Source organism: Erinaceus europaeus, chromosome 4 (genome assembly GCF_950295315.1).
Source record: "Erinaceus europaeus chromosome 4, mEriEur2.1, whole genome shotgun sequence".
NCBI classification, from domain to species: Eukaryota; Metazoa; Chordata; class Mammalia; order Eulipotyphla; family Erinaceidae; genus Erinaceus; species Erinaceus europaeus.
In genome coordinates this window covers 25471402-25480819 of record NC_080165.1, presented here as the reverse complement: position 1 = coordinate 25480819, position 9418 = coordinate 25471402, and the positions used below count along the sequence as shown (strand labels likewise).

At 50.4% G+C, this 9418-nt stretch overlaps 1 protein-coding gene across 1 annotated transcript; it reads right to left on the bottom strand.

Moving 5' to 3' along the window:
• Positions 1–4512: 4512 nt before the first annotated feature.
• SMIM45 (small integral membrane protein 45) lies at positions 4513–9418 on the bottom strand. Its single transcript, XM_060190876.1, has 2 exons — positions 9160–9418; positions 4513–5433 (listed from the first exon to the last, which is right to left on the bottom strand). Exon 2 carries the CDS (start codon positions 5418–5420, stop codon positions 5214–5216), a length of 207 nt encoding a protein of 68 aa, XP_060046859.1. The 5' UTR covers positions 5421–5433; positions 9160–9418; the 3' UTR covers positions 4513–5213.

Sequence of the window (9418 nt, the reverse complement as noted above, 5' to 3'; positions counted from 1 at the left end):
CTCTCTGTCTTCCTTCCTCTCTCAATTTCTTTCTGTCCTATCCAACAACAATGGCAGCAATAAAAACAATAATAATAACAACAACAATAAACAAGGGCAATAAAAGGGAAAAAATAGCTTCCAGGAGCAGTGCATTTGAAGTGCAGGCACTGAGCCCCAGTGATAACCTGGAGGCAAAAAAAAAAAAAGTAAAGAAAAAAGTGTTTCCCAGGAGGCCTGGAAACATGTATACATGATGCCTCAGTGCCGGGAAAACCAAAAACAAGCAAACAACACTTTCTGGCATCCTCAGCCAAGTCAGCCATTCCTGCTAACTAGGGAAGCATGAGCATGTTTGAGCCTGGTCCCTTACCTTTGGCTAGGATACCAGAGAGCATGGTATCCAGAGGGTGTGGGGATGGGGAAGCTGTCCATTTCCATCCTGCCACAGTATTTTGAAGTAGCCTTCTACATAATTTTAAGAAGAATCCCTTGGCTGGGACTGGGTAGTGGCACACCTGGTTGAGCGCACATGTTGAGTGCACAAGGACCGGGTTTGAGCCCCCGGCCCCCACCTGCAGGGGGAAAGCTTTGCCAGTGGTGAAGCAGGGCTGCAGGTGTCTCTCTGTCTCCCTACCTCCCCCTTCCTTCTCAATTTCTGGCTGTCTCTATCCAACAAATAAATAAAGAAAATTAAAGAAGGATCCCTTGGCTACACTTTTAAGGCTTTTTAGATTTTTTAAAGTTTTTTTAATTATCTTTATTTATTAAATAGAGACATCCAGAAATCAAGAGGGAAGGCAGAGATAGGGAGAGATAGATACCTGCAGTCCTGCTTCACTACTCGCAAAGCTTTCCCTCTGCAGGTGGGGACCGGGGGCTCAAACCTGGGTCCTTATACATGGTAACATGTGTGCTCTAGCAGGTGCACCACCACCCGGCCCCCTTTTTTTAATTTTTGAATTTTCATCACTGATTTGAAAAGCAAAATCTCTGGACAGCATCCTTGAAAGGTGTAATACTCAAACTCTCCAGAGTAACTAATAAGTAAAAAAAGAAATAAACAAAAGAGCTCCTCAGTAAGCACAGACTTTACCATTTGAAGACCTGGGTTCAAGCCTCTAGCACCACGGGGAAACACCATGCTTAGCAGATGTTGTGTTGTGCCTCATTCTCTTCCTCCCCCTCCCTTTTTTTCCCCCTGATGTGCCAGGGCTTCACATTTACATGATTCCACCACTCCTGATGAATTTTCTTCCTTGGTAAGTTTAAGATTGAGACAGAGACAGGGGAGAGAGAGAGACAGAGAGATGCCACAGCATTCGTCCTGTGTGGTGCATACACAAGGTGCCAGGGCTTGAACCTGGTCCTCATGCATGATAAAGTGTTTAGCCCACCAGGTGAGCTATATGCCAGTCCCACTCCTCTTGCTCTCTTTATTGCTCTCTGCTTCAAATTTAAAGGGGGGGAGGGAGGTTCCTCCTGGAGTGGTGGAATCATGCAGGAAGGGAGTCCACCGCAAAAAAAAAAAAAAAAAAGAAAAAGAAGAAAGAAAAAAGAAAAAGAAAGAAAAAGGTTTTCTGGGGAGTCAGGCGGTAGCGCAGCGGGTTAAGCGCACATGGCACGAAGTGCAAGGACTGGTGTAAGGATCCTGGTTCAAGGCCCAGCTCCCCACCTGCAGGGGAGTCTCTTCACAAGTGGTAAAGCAGGTCTGCAGGTGTCTATCTTTCTCTCCCCCCTCTATCTTCCCCTCCTCTCTCCATTTCTCTCTGTCCTATCGAACAACAATGGCATCAATAATAACTACAACAATAAAACAACAAGGGCAACAAAAGGGAAGAAAGAAAGGAAGAAAGAAAGGAAGGAAGGAAGGAAGGAAGGAAGGAAGGAAGGAAGGAAGGAAGGAAGGAAGAGGAAAGAAAAAGGTTTCTGGCTTCTGAGTGTTCCTGTGACCACTTGCCTTCATTTTGGGTTCCAACCACGTCACCACACAGTTTCAGCAAGGACTGGGTTCTCTCCAGCCCGCACGGCTCGGTGCTCCCCAGCTCCTCTCCCCCACTGAATATGATTCCTGGCCCACCCGCACATGCAGCACAGCAGGGCCTTCACAGCACCCTTCTGGGGGACAGGCACCTCTTCACAGCAACTCCAGTCATGGCTGTGGTTTTGACTTTTTCTCTCTCTCTTTTTTAAATACTTTATCTATTATTGGATAGAGACAGAGAAATTGAGAGGAGAGGGGGAGTTAGGGAAAGAGACAGAGAGACACCTGCAGCCCTGTTTCCCCCTGCAGGGGGGGACTAGGGGCTTGAACTGTGTGCGCTAACCAGGTGCTTGGCCCCCCTTTTTTTTCTTGCCTCCGGGTTATTGCTGGGGTTTAGTGTCTGCACTATAAATGCACTGCTCCTGAGGCCATATTTATTTTATTTTTTAATTTTTTTTTTTGGCTAGGACAGAGAGAAATTGAGAGGGGAGAAGATAGAGACAGAGACCTGCAGACCTGCTTCCTCATTTGTGAAACGACCCCCTTGCAGGTGGGGAGGGGGGCTTGAACCAGGATCCTCGTGCAGTCCCTGTGCTACATACTATGTTCACTTAACTGGATGTGCCACCGCGTGGCCCCCAGAGCTGTAGTTTTGTAATTTGACTCTTTATACATCCCTATGCCCCTTCTTCTTGTAAACTCTTTGGTTCAGTGTCTTTTTTTTTCCCTATTCATTGCCAGGTCTTTACTGCTCTAAGCTGACATTTTTAGGAAAGAGAGAGAGAGAAGTAAGTCACCAAAGCACCAAAGTCCCCCCCTCCCCAGTGTCATGTTAGAACCTGGGCCACCCACATGGCAAGGCAAGTGCCCTCCCAGGTGAGCTGTCTCACTGGTCCCACTGTGTCTTCTTTGTGTGTGTGTGTGTGTGTGTGTGTGTGTGTGTGTGTATGGGGGGGATGGGGGGACTTGGACCAGCTGCTTCACATCGCCAAGCCTCAGGCCCTCCTCAGCAGCCAGGGCAGAGCCAGCTCTCCTGTGAGGAGAACTGGCTGTTGCTGGGGCCCAGCAGGCTCACTGTCCACAGCCTCCACACCGGGACATGACACTCATCACCCAGCACTGTCACACCTCAGGCACAGCACAGCACGAATCCTTATTTTTAAAGAGGGGTCAGAAAAAAATAGTTTTGTGGAGTGTGCTGACTTATAAATGTTGCAGGGAGTCGGGCAGTAGCGCAACGGGTTAAACGCAGGTGGCATAATAAGGATCTCAGTTCGAGGCCCCGGGACCCCACCTGCAGGGGAGTCATTTCACAGGCAGTGAAGCAGGTCTGCAGGTGTCTGTCTTTCTCTCCCTTTCTTTGTCTTCCCCTCCTCTTTCCATTTCTCTCTGTCCTATCCAACAATGATGACATCAATAACAATAAGTTATTATAAGTTGTTATTAATAATATTATTATAATTTGTTATTATATAAGTTATAATAATACTAAACAATAAGGACAGTGAAAAAGAATAAATAATTAAATTAAATAAAAATAAAAAAGAAATGTTGCAGATTGACTACTTCTCTTGCACACCACCCCAAACAAAATTGTGTTGGATGGATCCAACTTAGCTGTGGGCTAGATTAAGCCCAAGACCCACCCTCACTCAGACAGTCCAGCCTACAGGGTCTGTTTCTGTGTTCATTTTAAAGCATTTCTTGTCGTTCCCTATCTTTTATGGCACATGATGTCATAGCAAGGTAAAGGCTCTGCTGGGTGAGTTATCTTCCAACCCTTCATCAGACTTCTCTCTCTCTTTCTCTCTAAGATATATTTACTTATTTATTTATGATGGAGAACAAGAGGAGAGGGAGAGGGAACCAGAGCTGGAAAGGGTGGCCCAGAGCTGTGACGCTCCAGTGATAACAAAACAGCAGTGAGTGTTGACACCAACACTGAGGTTACCTGAAGAGAAAAGGGTGGGGAGGTGGGGAAAAGGCAGACCAGGTGTAAGAGAAGGTGGTGAGTGCCAAGACACAGCTCCTGTCCCCAAAGGCCACATGGAGTCAGCCACCAGGCCAGCTCTGCACAGCCTTCCCACAGCCAGTGCCCTGACAAAGCACGAACACTGACTGCAGGCCCTGTTGCCTCTTATTTCTGTCTAGATTTGCATCCTCCGTGATGCTCTGCCCCAGTTAGAATCCCAGGTAGCAGCTGGGGTTGTCTTGAGGCCCCAGGCTGCAGAGGAACAGCCCAGAAGACGAGGGCCTGAGTGCTACTGGCTCCAGCCAGCAGAGACCAGAGTTCAACACATCTATGCAACTGTCAAAAACCTGAGCCTCCCTCTCTGAGATGCTGCCCCACCCTGGAAATGAGAGCTACAGACCTCCTATATGTTAGTAGTGTGACAACAACTTCGTTCGGCCTATTTCCGGGGAAGAAGCAAGTCTTGCAAAGAGAGTCAAGAAATCTTTATTATTGCTATATGCTACACTGGCAGCCCAGAGCAGGAGAGCGAGGCAGGCATCTATTTATGCCCAAGATGAGATGCTGCACATGGGAGGGGCCCTCCAGGCTGGGCCTGGAGCCTGAGGCCTTGGCTGGGGGGTCGGCTAGGGACAGCCCTGGAAATGCAAGGAGGACCAGGAGGGGAATTGGGGTGGGGGTCAGAGGCTCTGCCCGCTCCCTCAGTCTTGAGGGGAAGACAGGAGAGCAGAGGGCAGGGGCTGAGGAAGACAGCTGGCATGCCATCCCCAGCACCTCTTATGTTTGAAGATCCCTACTATTCCCCTGACTCATGTGAGCATCCCTCCCCTCCAGGGTGTCTCTCTCACCACACAGACACACCTCTCCACTCGCCACATAGAGCAGTGTTTGTGTGGCCTGACCGAGCTGGGCACCCCTGCAAAGGGGGCCCCTTTTCTTCAGTCAGCTTTGGAGTACCCCCCAAGTGAAGGTACAGGGTTCAGCATGGAAGTGGGGCTCCGAGTAGGTGGAGGGGCAGTTGCTGGGCAACACAAAGGCACTGGGGGTGCAGGGGGGTGTCCTCAGAGCTGGGAGGACAGGCTGGGGTGAGCTGGCTGGATGTGGACAGCAAGTCAAAGGTCAGCAGACGTGACCCCATCTCTGCACAGCTCACAGCTCCTGGAGCACCCAGGGGCCTGTGCAGGGAGGATCCAGGCAGATCATTCAGGGTCTCCAGGCAGGGTAGGGAGGAAGCGGAGGGAGAGAACATCAGAAGCCAGACTCCCACAGCGCTGGTCTTCAGACTTCTGGGCCCCCGAAGGCCAGATTGTCATGAACCATCAGCGTCTTGTGGAGATTGCGGTCCACCAGCGGGCGCTGCATGCGCCACTTGTGAGCCTCCTGCAGGCCCGGCTCAAAGTAGTAGATGCAGGCGCCGAAGCCCACCAGGATGAGGACAGAGATGACCAGGTAGACCGGAACGAACCAGTCCAAGAAGTGTGGCATCACGCCGGCTGGGCTGTGGAGATGGGAGTCATGATGGTCAGCAGATATGCCCTGTTCCCTACCCCCACTGGCCCAGAGGGGATCTGCCGGCTTCAGAGAGCAAGGAAGTCAAGCCTGGGGCCCAGGATAGTGGGGGTCCGTGCCCCCTGACCCAGCATAGAGCTGCCCCACTCCTGCTCACCTCCAAGGGAGGCCCAGAGCCAACTGGTGCAGGCCCAGCCTAACCTGTGAGTCCTTAGTCAAGTTGCCTAATCTCTTTGGGGTTCAGCAACCCTCCCCCCACACTCCAAAGGACCTGAGTCTTCCTTCATGTGAGCCCTAGCGAGGTAGTTGGTGGCCAGGTGGACCTGTGCAGAACATTCAGGCAAGACCCCTCTGAGTTGGGAGCTGGTGGCTCAGTTCCAAAAATTTCCACTTGTCTGAGCCTCCCCTACGCACACACATTCATCTGGGGAGCAAGCACCCTTCCCCAGAGGAACTAGCACATACCAACAGGGTCCAGCTGGGCTCCCAGACTCAGGCCTGATGTCATTACCACCTGAATGTGGATGCCAGCATAGCCAGACACAGACAAGCTATGTCCACCCTTTTTTTTTTTTTTTCCCAGAGCACTGATTAGTTCTGGCTTATGGTGGTGCAGGGAAGTAAACCTGGGACTTCAAAGCTTCAGCCATGAAAGTCTCTTTGCATAACCATTATGCTATCTACCCTCACCCCACCCTTGGTTCTCATGCCTGTAAAAGGAGGCCCCAGGAGCTGGGTTCCAGGGCTGCTGTGATATAAATGAGTTCCATTATGCCAAAGGCTCTGTGACATAAATGCTGGCACATAAGAGGGCTGCAAGGTCCATTTTTATCCACTGAGCCTTGGTTTCTCTATCTGTAAAATGGGGACAGAAGCAGAGGAGGAGGGGTAACTACAGTCACTTTGAATATAGACCAAGGCAACCCTGACCAGGATTTTGGACCCTGCTTCCTAGTGTTGAAATCTGCACTCAGTGAGCATATGCTGGAGTTAGAGCTTGAGAATCAGAGGTGAGAGGAAGAGGAGGGGACAGGGGCAGGTGGCACATGCTTCACTTTCTCTGCTATGCTACTGCTTCTGTATGCACACAGCCAAGCCCTATCCATGCTTCAAAAGCCAAATCACAGGTTCTCTCCTCCAGAGCGAGATTCTTCAGGATTCCCACTGAATCTACCCAGGAAATGAAAGTTTTCCAAGGTGTAATAAGAGGTAGGAACATGTGTCTGCCTGCCAGGTATGGTGTTGGGAAATTGTGAGGATGTGGTTGAGCTTGGCAGGGCTTGACTTGAGGGGACATCCATCCTCTCATCTTATCAGACTTATTATTCACATAATCATTGTTTTGCCTGAAAGATCCCCACCCATTCCATTCCTTTGATCTATCTTCTTTCTACACTCAAGACCCTCCCTGCCTGCAGGGTATTATTAATCCTACCAGTTAAAACTCTTGCAACAGTTGCTAAGGAAGTTCCTACTTTTCCCAGCCCTTTTGCCTTTCTCCACCCCTTTCCAAACCATGCCAAGCCATTTCCGTTTCCGACTTTCCACTTCCAGGTCTGCCCTTTAAAAGCCTTGGCTCTCTGATCAATAAAGAATCGAATTGCCTCGCCACCACGAGTCTGTTCCTGAGTCATCTCTCTCGCATTGCTGAGTGAGTTAGCAGCCCAGGCTGGCTCCGGTCACGTTCTCTCCAACCCAGAGAGTATGCACCCAGGAAGAGGCACCCCATGCTAGCCCGGCAGTCTGGAGCACTGTGAGAACACCTTCAGACCTCACAACAGGCCTGTGGGCCAGGCAGACTTTTCACACATAAAGAGAGTGGTGAGGGGCTGGGTGGTGTCTCACGCAGTAGTGTGCACACACTGTTATGCACAAGGACCCAGGTTCGAGCCCTCAGTCTGCATCTGCAGGGGAAAAACTTCACAAACAGTGGAACAGTGCTGCCAGTGTGTCTCCTTCTCCTCCCCCCCCCATTTCTCTCTTTCTCTCTTTTTTTTAAAAGATTTTATTTATTTATTTATTTATTTATTTATTTATGAGAGAGATAAGAGGAGAAGGAACTAGACATCACTGTGGTACATGTATTGCTGGGGATTGAACTCAGGACCTCAGGCTTGAGAGTCCACTGCTTTACCCACTGCCCCACCTCCCAGATCACCATTTCTCTCTTTCTCTATAAGAAAAAATATGACCACTAGGAGCAGTGGGATCTTTGTGCAGGCACCAAGCTCCAATGATAAACTTGGTTGGGGAAAAAAAGAAAAAGAAAGTGGTGATAAATAAATAAGCCTTAAAGAGAAATAAAATGCTATTCTAAGAGCTGAGCAGTGGTGCGTTTGGTTGAGTGCACACATACTACCAGGGTTCAAGCCCCTGGGGCCCACTGCAGGGGAGCTTCACAAGTGATGGAGCAGTGATGCAGAAATCTTTCTCCCTGTTCTCTCAACTTCTTTCTATCCTGTCAAAAGAAAAGGGGAAAAAATATATCCATAAGAAGTGGTGGATTTGTTGTGGAGGCACCAAACTCCAGTAATAACCCTGGTGACAATTCAAAAAATAATAAATAAATGAACAGAAGCAAGCAAATTGTTTTTAAGGCTGGTGAGAACTATGGCGGTTATTTTCGGGAGATGGGAGGATGGGGATACAGAATTCTGGTGGTGGGTGTAAACCATTGATCCCCCAGTAAAAATGATTTTAAAAAGAAACACCACCTTGGCTTGAGGAGAGAGACCCTGATAAGCTGCTTGTGAGAACTATGGCGGTTATTTTCGGGAGACGGGAGGATGGGGATACAGAATTCTGTCACCCCACTTCTGGGCTGGTCATGGAGGTGGGATGTGACCCTAGGAATGGAAAGATCCTGCTACTTAATTCTGCCTCCCTTTAGAGCTCCCCTAGGCTCCCCCTGGGGTCTTGGCTGCTCTCAAGGCCAGACACCTCTCAAGGTGCCCTAATGGCAGAGGAACAATGTGCAGATGCACTCAGGGTCAAAGTCAGGACTAGCCCAGTGCCCCAATGCAGCTGCCTCTTTGAAGCACAGAGGGCTTCAGAATCGCCTGAGATGCAGGGAGGTTGAGAAAGGAGGAACCCCAAGCAGGAAGGTTGCCACCCATCCACCCTGAGGCCAGGTGATTTGGATGCTCTCCCTTGACCTCCACAGTGACCCCAATCATTTTGCACTTCACACCTGAGGACAAGGTACAGGCAGAGCAGAAGTCACTGCAGGCTGATTCTGTGGGTCTCTGGAGCAGAACTCCAGGCTCTCCTGCCCCCACCCCCCGCCCCTCTAACCTAGAAACCAAGCCCCAGGCCTTCAACAACTGCCACCTCTCCAGATTCAAAGGAGGTCTCGAAACTTTACATCAGGCTCAACCTGACGCTGTTAACTGGCTATGGAAGAAGGGCAAACGCTAGAAGAAGAAGGGGCAGACTGGAGACCTCTAGATAGTCCCCAGACTTCTTAGGGGAGTGGCCTCACTGAAGCAAAGCATTCACCTGCCTCCTGTATGACCTTGGGGTACCCCTCACCCTCTCTGAACTTCAAGGCTCTCCATGCACAGAGATGAGGGGGTTTCTAAATGACCTGTGAGGAATTTTCTATTCCCGGTTCTGCCCGTGACAGGGTGAGGGCTACAGAGTCCCCCTCTCCCTGCCTCCCAGGATGTGGGCACCCCTGGTGTCCCATCCCCACCTCCCATCCCCACAGACCTACCTCAGACCCTGCAGACGTCTGTTCCCAGAACTCTGCACCAAACCTCGGCCTGAGGAACTCAGCAGCAGCCCGTGGACTCAGTCGCAACTGCTGTCCCCAGAGACACTGCCATCTGTGGCCGCACTGGGTGCTGGCCAATCAATGCCCCCCTAGGGGACACAGAGCTCACCAGACCCAGAGGCTCTCACCAGGCCTAGGGGGCACAGGACTGAGCTGGCTCACACCCTGGCACCTCTCCCTACCCATCCCAGACCCTTCC

Coding starts and splice junctions, on each gene's coding strand:
- SMIM45 (XM_060190876.1), bottom strand. CDS start 5,420: ATGCCACACTTCTTGGACTGGTTCGTTCCGGTCTACCTGGTCATCTCT.